The 20,788-nt window shown below is 38.1% G+C and overlaps 2 protein-coding genes and 1 long non-coding RNA gene across 7 annotated transcripts in view; 2 read left to right on the plus strand and 1 right to left on the minus strand.

Moving 5' to 3' along the window:
• The window catches only part of atp8b2 (ATPase phospholipid transporting 8B2), a 42,435-nt gene extending 38,946 nt beyond the window's left edge, over positions 1-3,489 (plus strand). Inside the window, exon 29 of the mRNA XM_082149796.1 lies at positions 78-3,489. Within this exon, the coding sequence (XP_082005922.1) occupies positions 78-176 (99 nt within the window). The 3' untranslated portion in view covers positions 177-3,489. The remainder of the gene's footprint in view (positions 1-77) is intronic.
• Positions 3,392-13,644, plus strand: il6r (interleukin 6 receptor). 3 transcript variants are annotated; one of them, XM_082149809.1, is made up of 11 exons: positions 3,392-3,806; positions 5,938-6,122; positions 6,165-6,561; positions 6,652-6,775; positions 8,553-8,722; positions 8,844-8,995; positions 9,108-9,270; positions 10,754-10,791; positions 10,927-10,975; positions 11,211-11,331; positions 11,453-13,644. In XM_082149809.1, the coding sequence occupies exons 1-11, from the start codon at positions 3,710-3,712 to the stop codon at positions 11,709-11,711; spliced, it is 1,755 nt and encodes a 584-aa protein (XP_082005935.1). In that variant the 5' UTR covers positions 3,392-3,709; the 3' UTR covers positions 11,712-13,644. The 3 variants fall into 3 exon arrangements, with proteins under 3 accessions (XP_082005935.1, XP_082005933.1, XP_082005934.1); XM_082149808.1 differs by having other exon boundaries at positions 3,398-3,534; positions 3,704-3,806; positions 5,938-6,561; XM_082149807.1 differs by having other exon boundaries at positions 3,395-3,806; positions 5,938-6,561.
• Positions 10,910-20,788, minus strand: part of LOC309483821 — a 172,667-nt gene continuing 162,788 nt past the window's right edge. Inside the window, exons 6-7 of one of the 3 annotated variants that reach the window (XR_014200652.1) lie at positions 11,308-11,648; positions 10,910-11,042 (exon numbers count right to left, since the gene is read on the minus strand). This is a non-coding gene — a long non-coding RNA (uncharacterized lncRNA). Of the gene's footprint in view, positions 11,043-11,307; positions 11,649-13,381; positions 20,779-20,788 lie in introns of those variants that run through there. The other 2 variants (XR_014200653.1, XR_014200654.1) reach the window with 2 other exon arrangements.

The raw sequence follows: 20,788 nt of genomic DNA on the forward strand, positions 1-20,788 counted from the left end.
ATTTACTCTAGTGCATTTTATAGGTAATATGGCCATTTGTTTTGTATTTTTTATTAATCCTCTTATCTTTCTTCTAGGAAGCACCGTTTGTGTGGAAGGGTTCTGGAGCTCGTATCAGTGGTGCAAGCAGCCCTGGACCTCCTCCCATTGCAGAAGAAACTTCCAGTGGCGAGTGATAGATAGACAATACCAACTGGAATCCTTCATGTGAATGCTCATGTTTCTGTCTGAGGACATGACCAGAGAAGACAGCGCCCCAGACAGTTTAGGAGTAAACACGCTTAAAACACACATGGAAATGGATGCAGATTTAGTAGACAAACTGTGTATGTATACAGACAGCACAAAGAGTTTCACCCCTCGCATTTCCTGTATTGTTCCCATTCTCAGATTTCCTGTCAGTGAGAAGGACAAATTTGGTGTTATTTGAGCTGTTTACGACTGAGTTTTTCATTCTAGCCAAGTTATCAGACAACAAACCGCTAAAAAACATTGTCAAGGCTGATATTACATCACACCTGACCACCAGCTATAGCTGATATCAGTTGTTTAACCAAACATATTACGTTGCACTCAAATACACTTTTAGATTGATTATTTTTCATTTGGAGACAGGAAAAAAAGCTCCCAATTTTTTTGCATTAAAACGTTTCTCTCAATATCTTAGCTTAAATATATCAGTACATATCACAATATATTAATACATTACACACAGGGCTTGACATTAACACCCGCCAATCCGCCAAATGGTGGATTTCAGTGTCGTCTAACAGTCACTCCCACTATCCACTTTGGTGGGTTGAATTTTATAGGCCTATATAAATATACATTTTTTCAATAGTAGACTTTTAAAAAGGCATCTGAAATAAACTAAGTGCATTGTAGTGTTGTCAAAAATATAAATTTTTCGATACATATCGATACTGAAATACCAGAAAAACGCTTCCAGTACTCATTTTCCGCAGAATAGATACTCAATACCAGCTGCGCTTTCTCGCTCTCTCATGATCTCTCTGACTGCGAGTTGACACAAATCCGCTTCTCCTCACTCACTCGTTTCATTTGCTCCAGATGAATATTGTTGCTGTTACAGGGCTTGAATTTCGTGGTGGGATTGCGCATAATTTTACTAATTCTCTCAAATTTTGTTCTCACACCTAAAGTCCGCGCACATAAAGCCACCTCTCAGTACTAAATTGAGTCCTTTTTCTCTGCTTATTGTGCTTAAACAGTCAAATACACACAAACTAATGTCAAATTGCCGGTCTTGGCGAGTATTCACGTGAACGCAGTCAGGTATGTTTTAAGTGAACGTAAACAGTTGAGAAAGAAAACACATGTGTAACAGTATAAGTGCGTCAGGTCTTAAAGTTACAGCAGCCTAATATACCTCCCACCAAATTATGAGATAATATTAAAGATGTCTATATAGCAGTTTTTCCCATGGTAACGATGTCAAAATTGTGGCCAGTGAAAATGCTGAGTAACCACTAGCCACAGTAAGCAAAAAAAGTTATTGTCAAGCCCTGATTACACATAACAATTTCAAGTAATGATTATTCAAGTATTACTGATAACTAAATGGCCTGCAGCTATATCAGGTTTAAGATTTTTGTGTTCAAATTGAGTAGTTCTGTATCTTTTTCATTTGAAATCTCAGTCAGTTCAAGGATTGTTTTTATCTCTATATATTAAGGGTGGTTTATCTTTTCTTCTGCTTTTTTTTATCTCACAGTGACTTTCTTTCTTGTGGTCTCATACTGTTAGGACAATTTTGTCAGCATATTGTTTTGCTGAGTCAAATACTTCAGCTTTTTGTCTGTTTGTTGCTCAGAGATTAGTAAATCTGCAGATTTTCTGTTTTTCCCCACTGCTGAAAATAGCACTAAGATGTGTGCGGTTCTGTGTGATAAAACGCTACAGTTCTCAGTGAGAACGTGACTCTGCTGGATGAACCCGTTCTTCCTCATCCATGTCTTTGCACCATATTGGTGCTCCAACCCTGACTACTTGACTAGAAGTCCAATTCAACCCCAAACTCTGCTCTGCTGGACCCTTGAAGGTCTAGCCATTTGCCCAACGGTGGTGCATTGATCCAGAGGACTGTGATAACAAGTGTGTTTGGACTTTTTTTTTTTAAGTTGTATTAAAATAATTAACTTAAGAGTTACCAAATGGAATCCACCTTGACCTTTCTGGTCTAAATGTGGCCTTTACCAGTATTTGAATTTAGGTAATAAGAATGTAAACGAAATGGTGTGTGTGTTTTATTATGAGATAGACCAAGAAAGTTGATAAAGATGTTTGAAAAGTTAATAAGCTCCATACTTGTCCTGTTCCCTGTAGAAGTTAGACCTAGCTCTCATACTGTTAAATGGGTAACAATTATATGCCTTAAAAGCTAAATGTGTGAGTGTTCATTTTTTTAAATGTATATCTCTTTCTATATCCACACAGTAAAGTATTTACATATAATTGCAATTATAGGTTACAGGTCAACTCAGAATCTAGTAGTGTCTTTCAGTGTCTGTTAGCCAAATGAATGGAATGGTCCATATGACCTGTGAAGTAAACAGTAGAAAACCCTGCTGTTGTGAATGAGCCTAGTGAAAAATGGAATTTAGATTATGATTAAATTATTTTAATCAAGTGAAAAAAAAACTTTTGGTCTAACTACGTTTAATTGATAAATAATTTCTAATGGAATAGTTCACCAAAAAAAATTTGAATTGTCATAATTTGCTCACCATAGTTCCAAACTATGACTTTCAATTTAAAGTGTCCTGAATTGCACTGCTCAATTTTTTCCATGCAATGAATGTGAACTGAAGATGTAAAACTTTAAAAAGGACACAACACCGTGTGATGTGGTAGGCTGTGGTAGTGATGCCCGTTTTGTGAACGATTTGTTCTTTTGAGTCGAATCTTTTAAATGAATCAATTCATACGGTTCACAAGACTGTTGTTTGAATGATTCAGTCACGAATTGGGCTGATTCGGTTCTAGAGTTCATCTTATTATTAAGATAATTAGAGTTCAGATTATTATTAAATTATCAATGAATAGCGAACACGAAGTTTTTGAATCTTACATTTCTCATTTTGTGTTCTACGGATGCCAGACAGTCAAAATGGGTGGATAAATGAGGGAATCATTAATATAACTTAAAATAATTAACGTGTCCAGCAGCACCTCAGGTGTATTTCGACCTGATATTCTGGTGACCCTCATCGACATCTTGGGTCATCTACTTCTCTGTAGTAAAAACCTGACCGCAAACAGAAATAATTCGTTTCTCGGTCTTTGCCTTGTCAAATAGGAACTTGTTTGTCTTTGTGGTTCGCAGTTTCGTAAGAGCGGATTTGTTAACAGATATAGTCTAATGTGCGGTAGGAGAGGAAGGGGCAGCAGTCTTCTGCTTCTCTCACAACCAAACGGACTCCGGATCGTAATCTTATCTTGAAGCAACTGAAAGTATTTTTTTGTCAATCGAATTGTCCTAGATCTGTAGCCTACAATGTTTCAAATAACAACGTAGAGTTTTAGATTGACCAAACGCCCATAGGCTATACGTTTTTTTTAGGCTGTCTAAAATTTTGATGTGAGGATGTAGGCTAAATATCTCGTTTAACTTGCTGAACAGGTTGACATTATGACCCGTTATACTTTTGCATATTTTGGTGGCTTATTCTTTTTTTGGTAGTGAAAAATGATGTGGACCCGATTTACACTCGTGTTTCTCTTCGGTGTATTAGCTGCGATTAAAGTTCAGTCTGCACAAGAAGATGAGCTGTGTCCTCCACAAGGTAGGCTAATGAATCATTTCATTTCAAAATACAATCGAGAATTTTAAGTAACTGAAATCAGTTATAGGCCTACTTGTATTGCAGTGTGTTTTAACTTTAAAAACATAAATTAACTCCTTTATGGTCTTGTGATTCACCTCTGACTCAGTGGTTAATGGTTAATGATGAGCGCTTGTGGTAAAGAAGATAATAATAGACATTCCTATGATCATTTTAATAGTCTAAATAATCCCATTTCTTTACGGGACTTTTCAATAGTTTATTGTGAGCTGTAAATAAATAAACCCATTAAGCCCACCGGAGAACATAAGAGCAAAGCAAGAATTTATGTTTGTTTCTTAAGTTCCAGGCAGGTGTTATTACATTATTTTTTATTTAAACTGTTAAATTCACTTTATTTTATTCAGTTTTATATGAAATTCACATTCAAACTGTCTTACAAACTTTTAACTTTGCCCTCATCAAAAAACAAAAAAAAGCATAACATTTTAAAAACCATCATTAAAAATAAAATGAGTTAGGCCTATCACCGTACCATGTTTAATTTAATTTTGAGAAACAATTTTTTACGTAAATTTGTATTATTTATAAATAATTTATATCCGCATTTGACAATGATTTACATAAAAATTATTTAGGCTAGATCTAAATGATCTACATCATTTCCACCACATGAAAAGAAATTATAACTGCACACTCTCTTATTATTACCAATGTTTCGGCAAAACAAGTAGCCTTTTTCATACCTTGACAAAGGCTACTTGTTTTGCCGATATGTTGGTAATAATAAAATGTTCTTAATAAAGTGTGCTGGTATAATTTCTTTTCATTAAGTTTTCTCCTTCAACTTGCACCTCAAAAGGTGTGTGTTTGCTTTGCTAGATATCATTTCCACCACAACCATGGTTTAGCCCCTAATTAAAGCTAGAGTGAACTTGTTTGCTAAATAGACAGCAGTGTCAGTAAAGAGCATGTTTGAAATAAAGTAGACGTGATGTGCGAGAAAAAATAAATTATTATAAATTTCACTTATGATGAAAATTTTGGTCACACTTTAGTTTATGGTCCAATTCTAACTATTAACTATGACTTTCGCCTCATTAAACTCCTACTGCTTATTAATAGTTAGTAAGGTAGTTGTTAAGTTTAGGTATTGGGGTAGGATTAAGTGATGTAGAATATGGTCAGGCAGAATAAGGCATTAATATGTGCTTTATTATAAGTACTAATAAACAGCCAATATCCTTGTAATATTTATGCTAATAAGCAACTAGTTAATAGTGAGAATTGGACCCTAAACTAAAATGTTACCAGATTTTTATATCTTATAATATTAAATGCTAGCTATTTTAGACTCCGCAAAACAAAACTGTCTGTCTGCCTTTTTCTTTGTCTTTTTAAGTGATTTCCATGACAAAATGTTCTTAAACGCAATGTATATTTTAAGATGTGGTAGAAATGACCGTAAAATTAAGGGAACAAAAGGCCGAATTCTTCTGTGATTCGTGTATGTCCACTATTGGGCATTGTTGGACAAACTAAATAAACAAGTGAGAGTTTATTTTCTACAGTGCCGAGAGCCAAAAGTGTCCATTGTTTAAGGAACACTTGTCATGCACAGATTTAAAAATAAAATCATAGGCATTAATGAGCATTTAGGCATCTAGGTAATGTATTAGCAAGTGTTTGTGTATGCACATAGAAATGAAGCATAGTATATGGACATAGTGCCATGAACTTGGAGATAAAAAAAAGATGTATCAGTTATTGTCTTTCTAAATTTCTTTCACATTACATATAGTGATCACCTTTAGTCCTTTTATAAACACTCTGGTGTTGAATTGCCTTTGCATCATGTCCAACTGGTGCAGTGAACGAGTGAGAGAAGAATCGGAGGGATTTTAATAAAGGGAAGTGAAAGCAAAAGTACCTCTTTGTTGCATAATTTTGTGCCATATTTAGCTAACGCAATGAACTGTGGGTACAATTGTACTGTATATACTCACCCAAGTATGAATATCATGTACTCAGACTAGACAACAGTACACGTGACAAAGCCCAGCTGTGCAAAAAATATTCTGCAAATTATTATTAATGTGATTAATGATCTAACTGCTGTATTTTTCTTCAGAGCCCCTTCCTGGAGTTTTGGTCTTGAAGTTAGGAAGTAATGTTGTGCTTGGCTGCAGAGGCGATGTCACTGTGGACGATGTGCCGTTGGCTTCGACCAGTGTCATGAATAAAAAATATAGAAACAAGCAGAGAGAAGACATCACTGTCAACTGGACGTCCCAAAGAGTCCATGCTAATGCTACACAAATAACCAGAATGAAGGGAGATGCTACAATTGGAACATACCAAAAGACTGATTCTGGTATATATACCAAAACTAAAAGGGACACAACGGTTACTGTTAAACCCCCTATAACCATTACAAAGGAACAAAGCACTTCTAGACGTGTTTTGCGTGCTGTCAGTCAAACTGCTGGTCATGAAGAAGAGGCCTTTGGTATCACCATGGGGACAGATCCTGATAAAGATGATTATGAGGACTATGATTATGAAGAGGAAGGGTCCAGGGTGACACGAGGCATCAAAAAGCGAACACGATGGACTCTCAACGGACGAAAAGTGCATGCTGGAGTGGAGAGGGGAGGGATTTTAAGACGTCCACATCTCAGCTTGGCAGATGCTGGGAATTACAGCTGCTACAGAGGAGAGAGACTCGTTTCCACATTCAAAATCAGCGTAGGGGGTGAGGACTTTCTTTAGCAGGTATATTGATAAGTGATTTACAGATACACAGTACGCAAAAGAAATTCACATTCTTGTGTTATTTTCACAGTGCCGCCAGAGAGACCCACTGTCTTTTGCTACAGGAAGTTTCCCACCAGTAAGGTCCGCTGCGATTGGACGTCCAAACATCCAGTAACCCCACGGCCGCTGTGTTACCTACTTCTTAAGAGAGGGTGAGTGTGTCTTTGGTAAATGGACAAAGACAGACTGAATTTATTTAACAGTGATCAGCATTTTTAGGAATAAATGACATACTGATTCAAAGTTTTAATAAGAAAACCAAAACGCAGGAGAGTATAAATTAGAATGAACACACGAACACACATAAAGACGACACGGAGCAAAGAACAGACAGAACTCAGGGTTTGAATACACAGGGGTAAACAAGGAAACTAAATAAACAACAGGTGAGGTAAATTAGTGACTATCTGCCTGGCACGAACTAGGAAACTAGGGCTGTGTCTGAAATCGCCCCCTATACCCTTAAATAGGGCACTATTTGAAGGGAAAGCCATTTGTACTGGTGTCCGAAACCGTAGTAGTGGATGTTATCGAGTGCACTCATTCAATCCTATAACGCACCGCAATAACGCTCAACGGCTAGAGAATACCCATAATGCACTGTAAAGGTAGTGCTGAATGAATTCCCGCTTCTGACCTGAGGATGGCGTCCACAGCCCTATTCCACACTGCTGATCCAATGTGGCGTGTAATATCATACAGGTATAAATTCGTTTTTAATTGATTATTAAATTGTTTAATTAAGATTTATAAATGCCAGTTGCCATGGCAGAGTTCAAGATAAATCTTTTCGTCTTACTGCTGGAGCTGCCAGTTTGCTACGTTTCAAATGATTATTAAACAGCAAGCACAAACTATGCAAAAGCGGCAGGCTGGCAGCCCTTCCGGCGCACTCAGTGTACGAATTCACTCACTCGTTTTCATTCACTCCTTCAAGTAGACTATATAATGTTGTAGGGAATAGTCAAGTCAAGTCAAGTATATTTGTATAGCGCTTTTCACAATACAGATTGTATCAAAGCAGCTTCACAGTATTAAATTAAAATAATACAACAAGGTTTGTTTCTAGTGGAATTTATTGATTGATAAAATTAAATTCAGTATCCCCAAAATATCCCCAACTGAGCAAGCCAAAGGCAACAGTGGCAAGGAACCGAAAAACTCCATCAAGTGACCTAATGGTGTCCTAAAACTCCATCAGGTGACCTAATGGAGAAAAAAAACCTTGGGAGAACCCAGGCTCAGTCGGGGGCCAGTTCTCCTCTGGCATTTATGAACTAGAGGCCGGATTGTAGTTTGAACTGTAAGATAAAAAATATTATATGAATGCCTGGCTGAAGAGATGCAACTTTAATCTAGTTTTAAACTGGGAGAGCGAGTCTGAGCAATGAACAGTATCAGGAAGACTATTCCAGAGTTTTGGAGCCAAATGTGAAAATGCTCTCCCTCCTTTGGTGGTTCTGGATATCCTAGGTATGACTAAAAGCCTTGAATTTAGTGATCTTAAAGAGCGCGATGGATTATAGGGCGATAGAAGATCCGTTAAATAGACTGGAGCTAAGCCGTTTAGGGCTTTATAAGTCAGTAGCAATACCTTTATAATTAATACGGAGCTTTATAGGTAACCAATGCAGTGATGATAAAATCGGTGTTATATGATCAGATTTTCTTGATTTAGTAAGTACTCTAGCGGCGGCATTTTGGACTAACTGTAGCTTGTTTATTGAGGATGCAGGACAACAATAGTGGAATAATGTCGGGAATAGTGAATAAGGGTATAAGGGGCAATTTCAAACACAGCCTACAGTATATCAACATATAAATGGCAGGGAACAGGAACAAATCTGAACTGGGGGGGTGTTTAAATTATGAAAGCATCATTTGATCTCTTTTGTGCACTTCTCTTCCTCCCTTTGTCTCCTTCCAAAGATTGTTTGGTAACATCACTCGTGTGGCTTGTTCATTCTCCCGGTCCCGCTGTTGGTGTGCTTTCCCCGTGGAGGAGGGTGACAGAGCTCTCCATGTGGCAAAACTGTGTGTGTCTAACACAGCAGGCAGTGCCACGAGCCCTGGTCTCAACCTCAAACTACATGATATCAGTGAGCGCTTGTGTATTTTTCCGTCCTGTAGGATGTTGATTAGTTATTTAATAGTAATTATTGGTTAAGCATACCACCAATTTGTTTTGTGAAATAAAAATCTCTTTTTTTCTCTCTGTAGTTAAGCCAGACCCCCCGACCAGAGTGGTGGTTAGAGCAGTCGAGGGCCAGAAGCAAATGCTTAGAGTATCCTGGTCTTATCCCAGTTCCTGGAAGCATGGCTACTATGTCCTGCATTTTCAGCTAAGATACCGACCACAATTCGCAGAGAAGGTAGAGTTGGACGGCTTGTATTTAATTATGCATTGATCTTTTGGATGAAATGACACAATGGCTTACCTTGGGTTATGAGTCTATATTTATGAGTGCTTGTATTTGTATTTAGTACCAGCTGGTGTTGATAGATGACAATATAGACAGACAACAGTCCTGGCCGATTTATGATGCTCTGCCACACACTCAGTATGAAGTGCAGCTTCGAGCCAAGGATGAGTTTGACGGTGTCTGGAGTGACTGGACTGATACTGTCTTTGCAGTCACTTGGTCAGGTAAAAAAATACATGGTCATTTTTAATACTGCAAAGAAAACACTGCCATCAGTAGCATTATATCTATCTATCTATCTATCTATCTATCTATCTATCTATCTATCTATCTATCTATCTATCTATCTATCTATCTATCTGTCTGTCTGTCTGTCTGTCTGTCTATCTATCTATGTCTGTCTGTCTGTCTGTCTGTCTCTCTGTCTGTCCGTCTACATGGGATAATGTAGAGCGAGGCGGTTGTTATAGCGAATACAACCCCGACAGGCTGATCAGGACCCTGACGCAAAGCGGAGGGGTCTTGAATCAGCCTGAAGGGGTTGTATTCGCTATAACAACCGCCTCGCACTACATTATCCCGCTTATTACATGACTACCTACCAAATAAATCAATAATTTGACACAAAATATTGATTTAAAAAGGAGTTTATTGATTTAAAAACGAGTGTATTGCTTCCGCTAAAGAAAATAGTCTGTTGCGTCTCTACGGTTAGAATCCTGCGTCCATAGCAACGCTCTGTTTTTCATGGCAGCGGTGTGTTATACTTAGCAGTGGTCTGTTATCAAGAAATAACAGGCCGCATTCTACATTAGAATTCAACCAAGCCATGTAATAATGACATCTATATAAAACTATTTACAAATTATATAAATGTTGGTGTGTGTGTGTGTGTGTGTGTGTGTGTGTGTGTGTGTGTGTGTGTGTGTGTGTGTGTGTGTGTGTGTGTGTGTGTGTGTGTGTGTGTGTGTGTGTGTGTGTGTGTGTGTGTGTGTGTGTGTGTGTGTGAAAATATCATACAAAACTGTTCAAGTGATCCACTTTAATCAAACCTGATTGAATCCATGCTTTAGTGGGAGTCTTTGGCACAAACCTGTACTATTGATTTTAGCAAAGATCAATGTTCATCAGACAAAAGTCTCTAAACACATTATTTTGGGTCCCATCCAGATGGTGTGATTTACTGGGAGACTAGGAGAACATCATTTACACTGTTTGCATTGGGGAAAGCATCTGATTGTCTATTGGACATTGAGCTTTCAATAAATTGGCCAAGCTCTCAAAAAGGACTGGGCTGTGCAACAAACGTCCAAAATTGTAAATGAGAGCTTTAAATGACAGTGTAACAAAAAAACCATTAAGTTGAAGACCCATTTTGATGAAGTCTGTCACATTGCATTAAGTGTCGGGTTTATAATTACCTCTTGTATTTGTAGACATTGAAAAAATACAGTCTCTATAATCTAAGTATGTACGCATTTCATTGTCTTGTTTTCTTGCGTAAAATATACAAAAACAAAACAAAATACAAAGTGAAAATGCTCAAAGAAAATAATTGAACAGACTTTTTTTCAATATTTTAATCAATAATTCTCTAAAAATAAGAATTAATATTTGATACAATTTTGAGGTTGGAGAAGCAAAACAACAGCTTTAAGGGTGCAACAGCCATTTATTCTTGTAATGTTTGTTTTGGTTTCTTTGTAGCTCCTGAGACGACTACTTCCTTTGAGAGCATTACCTTGGTGAGTTCATTCAACACAATACCACACAGAAACACACTGACATACCTATACATGCACTTGAATGCATCCACATACACGCATACGTTCACATTACTATATTTAAACCGTATGTTTGTTATCTCTTCCATCTTTCAGGAACCCTTTGAGATGTTTCCTGAAGGTTCTGGAGAAGTTCCTGGTGTAGGTGAGTCTGAGCAAGAAAACATTTCATTGTTCTTCTTCAGGTACTGTTACTCACACATCTGGTAATTCTATAATGAAACGAGAAAGAAAATTAATGTGGTACCTTACCAGAAAAGCCAAAACAGGAAATGGTCACTACAACATGTTTGGAGTTTAACAATGTGCTGTACTTTCCAAATGTTTCAGCCTTCCGTGACATTTCACCTCTGTCCTCACTCACTCTTTCTATCTCTCAGAATCAGTGGTAATTGTTGGGACTGATGATTTTGGATATGCTACCGTGTGGCTGTACGTGTCATGTGCTTTTGAGGTGTGTTTTATTGTAGCCCTCACCATGCTCGCAGTCTTTTTCTTCAGGTAAAACTCTTTCCTATCACATCCATCTTTTAATGTCCAATTAGCGATTTCTTAGCTCTGAAAATGTCTCTTAAAAAGTCAAAGTTTTACCCGTTTTCATTTTGTTCTTGTGTATTCTCAGGAATAGGCTGCATTTCATGTCTAAAATAGGAAAACAGACTTTGCCTTTTACATTCCTCCTACATTCCTCTCGTCCTCTTCCTGCTCCTGCTGCATCTGAGCAACTTCCAGAGGAGGGAAAGTTACTGATGTCTCCTCCCAAGTACAGCCAGCAACACTTCCTTCCTGTCCAGCCAGAGGAGCAGGAGGGCATTCATCTGCAAAACATGGATTATTTCATGTCTCAAGGGACTGAGGCTGTGCCAGATAGACAGACATGAGTAAACTGATGAAACCTCACTGTTGTACATACTACATTGACTAAGGATCACACACTGTGTTTTATATGGTTCAATAACAGTGTTATGAGTTTATAACAAAAATAAATAAAAAATAAGTAGTCTTATTGTAGACAAAGTAATTCAGTATTCTTTCTTGATATTTTTTACTACTATCAAAACTATTTGTAAATAAGTATTTTTAAAGCAATTCTACAAAATGCCTGCCATCTGTTGACCATGACAGTCTCACATGTGAAGCTAAAGCACTTTTTATAAGTCGCGTGTCTGCTTAATGCCTTACATGGATGTTACAGGTTCGGTACAAGATAATCTTATTCGATACATAAGGGATAATGTACATCCAGCCGGTTGTTCTCTCAGAATAAACCCCTGACAGTGTGATGAGGACCCCAACACGAAGCAGAGAGAACAGTTGCTAGCGCGGCAAGTTTAGACGGACATTTAAGAGATAAGGTGTACAGTCATACCACTTATTGCACAGCATTTCGCCACATAAATAATTATGGAGATAAGAGATATTGATTTTAGATTAAACCCTTTTAAAATCGTACCTGTTTGTATTTTATAATCCAATAGTGTACAAAAAAATCGTCACAAAATGGCAGCAGCTGCATTTGTATGGAACAATAATCCCAGATAACAACCGCTGAAAACAGTCAGCTGCACTATATAGGCTACACTTACTAGGAACGTTTTTTCATCATGGAAGTTTTGCATTAGGTGAGCTAATAAAATATTAAAACTCAGTTGAATCAATATTTTGTGTACAGTTATTTACGTCCAGTATCAAAGACTTGCTTCCTATCTCTTATCTCCATAATTATTTATGTGGCGAAATGCTGTGCAATAAGTGGTATGACTGACGTATTCTTAAATGTCCGTCTAGTTTAAACTTGCCTCTTGCCTCAACTGTTCTCTCTGCTTCGTGTTGGGGTCCTCATCACACTGTCAGGGGGTTATTCCATAGACAGTATAGGGTTATTCTGAGAGAACAACCGGCTGGATGTACATTATCCCTTATATAACATACCGCTGGATGGCGCGATTGACCAATCAGAAAGAATTCCACAGTGCCGTGTAATAAATATACTCGTCCCTTGTTGAAGGAAAAGAAATCAAGCATAATGGAGTAACTTACAGTGACTGCATGGGATTGTTTTAAGCAAACATGTTAACACATTGTTTTCATCTTGTTTCTGCAATGATACTTTGTGGATTGTAACATTTACAGACGGCCCCATTCATTTCTATTCGGTTGTTAAGTCGTGACGTAACCAATACTGTTTCCGGGTCCAAAGTCCAGGTCCTCTCTACCTACCTACCGCTTTCGCTGGTGTTTTGGTTATTATTGAGTGTTTTTACAATGCCGCAGTGCTGTGTCCCGTGTCCCGAGCTAACTCACTTCAACCTCGTAAATCTTCTTTTTCATTGATGCCTGGACTCTACCCTTAATTATGCCACCTGAGTGATGAGCTACACTATCCACTCTGTTGGTGTTAAAGGAATGTAAACCCTTTTTGACCGCCAAGGGTGCCTCACTAAGAAGGACGTGATCGTAAATAAATTTACAGGTTCCACCGTTGTTATTTCTGGACGAGAGGAGCGCTTGGACCCAAAACGTCACGCGTGACGTCAGACTTAACAATCGGATTGTAGCCTTAAGTGATTCACTGTTAAACTTTTTTTTTTTTTTTTTTTTTTTTTTTTAAGAAAGAAAAAGAAAATGATTTTTTTTGTAGTAATCAACATTATGCTACAAGTGCTGTGGCATTGAGTTTAACTTATTGAACCTGGAATAAACCTTTATATGTAAATAAGTGTTCGCCTAGTTATAAAGGCAAATTGGAACATTGCTCACCTGTTGTAAGAAGTTGTGGCCTTATGCAATAAAAATCATTGTGCATAACATTAACCACATGCTGTAACAGTTTGTCCCAGGATGAAGAAGACAAGACAAAGTATTTCAAATAGAAACGTTTATTAATCAAAGAGATAAAGATGAACTTAAATACACAGTGAATGAACCAAATACAGGTGTTAATGAATATCCATGGTAATCAATGCCTGGCACAATTACAATTACAGTGCTTTACAACTATAGAACAAAAAGAGTTAAATAAACTTATCACTTCATCTAAAACAACAACATGTTTATTAGATCCTATACCAACTAAACTACTGAAAGAAGTGTTACCTGTAGTGGAAGAGCCTCTCCTCAATATTATTAACTCGTCTTTATCTTTAGGTCATGTTCCAAGAACATATAAACTGGCAGTTATAAAACCTCTCATTAAGAAACCACAATTAGATCATAATAATCTCGCTAATTATAGACCCATTTCAAATCTCCCATTTATGTCTAAAATATTAGAAAAAGTGGTGTCCGCTCAACTGGGCTCTTTCTTGCAACAAAATGATATCTGTGAAAAGTTTCAGTCTGGATTCAGACCGCATCATAGCACTGAAACTGCGCTCGTTAAAATCACAAATGATTTACTTTTAGCTTCTGACCAAGGCTGTATCTCAATACTAGTTTTACTTGATCTTAGAGCTGCGTTCGATACTATAGATCATACATTACTCTTAAATCGACTACAAAATTATACTGGTGTTCAAGGACAAGCACTAAGCTGGTTCAAATCATACCTATCTGACCGCTACCATTTTGTCTATTTAAATGGAGAAAAATCGATCATAACTCCAGTAAACTATGGAGTGCCGCAGGGATCTGTATTAGGCCCTCTGTTATTTTCAATTTATATGATGCCACTTGGAAATATTATAAGGAAACATGGAATTAGTTTCCATTGTTATGCTGATGACACTCAAATTCATCACGGCCGGATGAAAACGCTGAGTGTGTTAAAGATATAAAAGATTGGATGACGCGTAATTTTCTTTTATTAAATCCAGACAAGACAGAGGTAATACTTATCGGTTCAATAAACCGCCCACAAAACCTCGCACAATACAACTTTAACATCATAGGATGTCCTGTTACTTTATCCTCTACAGTAAAAGACCTGGGTGTTATACTCGATTGCAACCTGTCTTTTGAAAATCATATTTCATATGTTACAAAAACAGCCTTTTTCCACCTTAGAAACATTGCTAAGCTACGTAATATGCTATCAGTTTCTGATGCAGAAAAGTTAGTTCATGCATTCATGACCTCGAGACTAGATTACTGTAATGCTTTATTAGCTGGTTGTCCTGCATCCTCAATAAACAAGCTACAGTTAGTCCAAAATGCCGCCGCTAGAATTCTTACGAGATCAAGAAAATATGATCATATAACACCGATTTTATCATCACTGCATTGGTTACCTATAAAGCTCCGTATTAATTATAAGGTATTGCTACTGACTTATAAAGCCCTAAACGGCTTAGCTCCAGTCTATTTAACGGATCTTCTATCACCCTATAATCCATTGCGCTCTTTAAGATCACTAAATTCAAGGCTTTTGGTCATACCTAGGATATCCAGAACCACCAAAGGAGGGAGAGCATTTTCACATTTGGCTCCAAAACTCTGGAATAGTCTTCCTGATACTGTTCGTTGCTCAGACTCGCTCTCCCAGTTTAAAACTAGATTAAAGTCGCATCTCTTCAGCCAGGCATTCATATAATCCTACCGTTCAAACTACAATCCGGCCTCTAGCTCATAAATGCCAGAGGAGAACTGGCCCCCGACTGAGCCTGGGTTCTCCCAAGGTTTTTTTTTTCTCCATTAGGTCACCTGATGGAGTTTTAGGACACCATTAGGTCACTTGATGGAGTTTTTCGGTTCCTTGCCACTGTTGCCTTTGGCTTGCTCAGTTGGGGATATTTGGGGGATATTTAATTTAATTTTATCAATCAATAAATTCCTCTTGAAACAAACTTTGTTGTATTATTTTAATTTAATACTGTGAAGCTGCTTTGATACAATCTGTATTGTGAAAAGCGCTATACAAATAAACTTGACTTGACTTGACTGGCAGGAACAAAGGAACAGTAAACGGGTAACTAAGCAGACTGAGTGTAAACAAAAACAGAATGTTTTTGTTTTCACAAAAACATGTGACACATGTCAGTTTACTCCGGGGATACTGTCTTAAATGTGAAAATGGCATACAACCACATACTGTATAATGTGCAATGTTTCATGGTTTCTTATTTGTACAGAGTTCTACTGCTGAATTATATTTTAAATTCAGTTTGAACATTTCTTTTTAAAATACTAACCCCCGGTTTCACAGACTTAAACTTAGGCTTAAACCTATAGTCCCAGACATAAAGGCATGTTAGATCTGTTTTAAATGGAAGCAATCTGCATAACATATCTTACAACCCGAATTCCGGAAAAGTTTTTTAAATTTGAATAAAATGAAACCTAAAAGACTTTCAAATCAAATGAGCCAATATTTTATTCACAATAGACCATAGATAACATAACAAATGTTTAAACGGAGAAATTTTACACTTTTATCCACTAAATGAGCTAATTTTAAACTTGATGCCTGCTACACGTCTCAAAAAAGTTGGCACGGGGGCAATAAATGGCTGAAAAAGCAAGACATTTTTAAAAGATTCAGTTTGGAGAACATCTAGACACTAATTAAGTTAATTTATATCATCATGTCTCACTGTAACATGATTAGCTAAGGGATGTCTTAGTGAGGCAGAGTCTCTCAGAAGTAAAGATGGGCAGAGACTCTCCTGTCAAAGAGTACGTAAAAAGATTGTGGAATTCTTTAAAAACAATGTTCCTAACGTCAAATTGCAAAGGCTTTGCAAATCTCATCATCTAAAGTGCATAACATCATCAAAAGATTCAGAGAAACTGGAGAAATCTCTGTGCGTAAGGGACGAGGCCGAAGACCTTTATTGGATGCCCGTGCATGGTCTTTGGGCCCTCAGACGACACTGGCATGATTGTGTGTCAATGACATTACTAAATGGGCCCAGGAATACTTCCAGAAACCACTATCGGTAAACACAATCTGCCATGCCATCTGCAGACGCCAACTAAAGCTCTATCATGCAAAAAGGAAGCAATATGAACATGGTCCAGAAGTGCTGTCATGTCCTGTTGGTCAAGGCTCGTTTAAAATTGACTATTTCAAAGTGGAAAAGAGTTCTATGGTCAGACGAGTCCAAATTTGACGTTGTTGGAAATCACGGACGCCGTGTCCCCCGGGCAAAGAGGAGGGAGACCTTCCAGCATGTTATCAGTGTTAAGTTCAAAAGCCAGCATCTCTGATGGTGTAGCTTGCATGTTTTGGAATGTACTATGAACTCTGAAAGGTATAAAAAGGTTTTAGAGCAACATATTCTCCCCTCCAGACGATGTCTATTTCAGGGAAGGCCTTGTGTATTTCAGCAGGACAATGCAACACCACATACTACAGCTATTACAACAGCATGGCTTCGTCGTAGAAGAGTCCGGGTGCTGAATTGGCCTGATCTTTCACCTATAGAGAACATTTGGCGCATCATTAAACGAAAAATGTCTTTAATATGTAAACATGCCCCCGTCCCAACTTTTTTGAGACCTGTAGAAGGCATCAAATTTGAAATTAGTTCATATTGTGCGTACGTATTTCCCAGTGAAACGGGATTTTGAACAGAGGGCAGGGTTTTACTCTAGCGCTCCTCCTCTCCATCTCTGCTCATAGCACACTAACGGTTTGAGGGGAGTGGTTAAGCCGTCAAGAGAGGGATCGCCATTCCAGACCGGAAGTAACTTTTCAGACTTTGATTAAAGATTACCACGGCAAACAATTTTTTTCTGTGTCTTAACTTGCACGGATTAATTGTTCACCTCAAGACTAGTAATATGCGCTAACAAAGTAAATAGGGTCAATTTTGATTTCACGGGGACTTTAATGTTGGCTTATGAGGCGTTCAAGCCCATTATAATGAAAAAAAGCAATACAGTTGCATATGTGAGGGAAAGACAATTGGCTTGGCAAAAAATAACTGACAGAGTAAATGCGTACGTTTTTTTTTTATTACATTTTAAATATGCTTGCCTTTCTTTTGTTAATTTGCAAAGTTTAACAGTCTTTTTGAGCATGTGGCATGACTCGACAAGCATTTACTTTTCTCTACATCAGTTTCTTAATACAGTGCAATGTATATTGACAAGAAATATTTAGGCCTCTTGTTTTATAAGGTGTAATCCTTCTGGAGCCAAAAGAACTCTTTCCCAAGTCAAAATGAAACACAAAAACATTCTCCAAAAAGGTAATATTTTATTTTAACTGTTGTAAGATCAATGTCTTAAGTTACTTTTACAGTATTCTTCCTATATAGCTAATAGAAAGAAGGCTGAGGCCCGTCTAACTGGCAGGGGTCCACCTCCACCTCCTCTCACCCCATCTGAGGAGTTGGCTCTTTCACTTAAAGGAACACTCCACCATTTTTTGAAATAGGGCTTATTCACCTTCTTTCCCACATTTAGGTGGGCAAATGCATTTTTGTCTCAGTGCATGCATTGTTTTAGTTTGACAGGGTCGGCGCTAGCTTAGCTTTGCATAATGAATGGAATCCTTTGTTGCCAGCTAGCATGTCCTGAGTAAAAGTGATAATAAAAAAATTTAAAAACCACCTAATTACTTCCTGTGGCCTGCGTATTCACAACGAGTACAAATAGCGATGCAGATTAACACTAGGCGATTTCCTAGGCAGATATTGACTTGGGACTATATTAGGGGGAAGCACAGGCGAAGCACTGCTACTTGGGCGCAGAGATATCACGCAACACATGAAATGTGAATATGTGGTATAATATGTGAATGTGAATACAGGTATAATATGGGTCGATCTATACATGTGTCATGTTTAAAATAATCACTTACTCTGTGGACAGTTGTCCATTTGGTCCCTTCAGCGTGGGGCTTTTATTCCAGTTCACTTTATCACACCGGGAAAAAAAAATAGAGTAAAAGTTACTGCAGGATGGATCAACGCCGTGAAATCCTCGGTAGCTGTGACACAACTCATCTCATCGCACGCTCATCTTGATCTGACGCGCTGAGCCTGGTCATCGATGGCAGAAACTTGTCCCACTCGCCACAGCACAGACACTCTATTTCAGTCGGGATACCACCAGTTCGTGTTGGCTCTCATCCTCACGTCCTCAGGCTGTTGAGCGATCGCAACCTCCTCCTGTCATTCTATTTCCAAAGCACGCAGCTCATCTTCTGAAAACTCAGGTATGGTTCTGGCTCTGGCTTTTGACTATCTGAGAAGTCACCCTCTTTGTCTCTCACAAAATTAGCCATGTTCATTGCCATTCATGTACTGTTGGAAAAATAGCCAGCTACTATTCACGCCGGTATGTTGACTGAAGTCGTGGGATTTCAGGTGTTGCGTGATATCTCTGCGCCCAAGTAGCAGTGCTTCGCCTGTGCTTCCCCCTAATATAGTCCCAAGTCAATATCTGCCTAGGAAATTGCCTAGTGTTAATCTGCATCGCTATTTGTACTCGTTGTGAATACGCAGGCCACAAGAAGTAATTAGGTGGGCTTTTTTTGTTTTTTTATCACTTTTACTCAGGACATGCTAGCTGGCAACAAAGGATTCCATTCATTATGCTAAGCTAAGCTAGCGCCGACCCTGTCAAACTAAAACAATGCATGCACTGAGACAAAAATGCATTTGCCCACCTATCTAAATGTGGGAAATAAGGTGAATAAGCCCTATTTCAAAAAACGGTGGAGTGTTCCTTTAATAAAGGTCGCCCTGTGGTCGATGGTATTCCAGAGGGCACTTCGTCAGACTTTGCTACCTCCCACAACAACTCAAGTGACTTGGTACAATGTAGGTATAGGCTACCATATTAGTACTTATGATTATTTAGTCATACGTTTGGACAAAATGATCATTAACTCTTGTCATTAGGAAGAAGGCTTCCCAAATGCAGTCATTGTTTCACTTGTGCATTATGCATACATATTCTATTTTACAGCATATGCTGCATACAGTAATCTGTTTTTTTTATTCTTGCATGTTCCTAATGCCTTTATTCAGTGTCTGTCATACTTTAGTAATTTACACATTGAGTATCTTTTTTTTCTTGCAGTTGCTGATGTACGCATTGTATTATTGGATCCTCCTGAAACCACACAGTCTGTCACAATTGTTAGTGATGCATTTTAAGAACCAGTTGCTTTTAGATCTTTCACTTTGTCTGCCAGACAAAGTAACCTTGCATATTTCCACTCTAGGATGATGATGAAGAGACCACATCTGCTGTGACTGAATTCGAAAGTGCTGGGAGACCCACAGAGGTATGATGCATACTGGACAATGCATAGCTTTTTAGATGGAGTGAAAAATGAGTCATTTGTCCTGTGACAGAATCTAGCTGGGGATGTACATGCAGATGAGGGTCCATCTACCTCTACACATAATCTTAGCAGTGTAATAACTTGTCCCTGGTTGTCCTTATTTACATAATGTTACTATGTGGAAGATTTTCTTCTTTAACCATCTTATTTACTTTGCCTTCCTAGTTGTCTGCAAAGGAGCTGTATAAGGTCCATCTATTAAGGCAAATTAAAAAAACTGACATGGACCTTATACAGCTTCAGCTAGAGGAGAAAAGGCTGGCCATTAAAAAGGCCAAACTTGAAATAGAACTACTGGAGCATCGCCTTAAGGTGAGAATCATATGTGAACATGAATCTGTTTTGGGGTTTTTTTTGTGTGTGTATAAAGCAATAAATACAAATCTGTCATGTCTCTTTTATTTCAGGATATGAAGAAATAGAACACATTAAATAAAGTGATTTTGACAAATCATGTCTCTAAGCATTCTGCCATTTCTGTGGTCTGCTAGATTTCAATGGGTGTTGTTCTAGGTCATCTTCATCAGGACAGGAGGGATGCCTCTCTCCTCTTATTGTGGTAATGTTGTGAAGTACCACACAAGCAACTGTGAAGTACCACACAAGCAACTGTGAAGTACCACACCACACAAGCAACTGTGATGTCACATGCCCTATTTGGAGTGACCCTGAGGATCAGGGTCCCAGCAAGTAACCATAGAAGTGTCCTGTAATGGT

Source organism: Leuciscus leuciscus (genome assembly GCF_965113295.1).
Source record: "Leuciscus leuciscus genome assembly, chromosome: 20".
Classification (NCBI taxonomy): Eukaryota; Metazoa; Chordata; class Actinopteri; order Cypriniformes; family Leuciscidae; genus Leuciscus; species Leuciscus leuciscus.

Excerpts from the sequence above, each read along its gene's own strand:
- il6r (XM_082149807.1), top strand. The coding sequence starts at position 3,710 with ATGATGTGGACCCGATTTACACTCGTGTTTCTCTTCGGTGTATTAGCT. Across the intron at positions 6,776-8,552 it reads TACCTACTTCTTAAGAGAGG|ATTGTTTGGTAACATCACTC; the intron begins GTGAGTGTGTCT and ends CTCCTTCCAAAG. Across the intron at positions 10,792-10,926 it reads CCTTTGAGAGCATTACCTTG|GAACCCTTTGAGATGTTTCC; the intron begins GTGAGTTCATTC and ends TCCATCTTTCAG.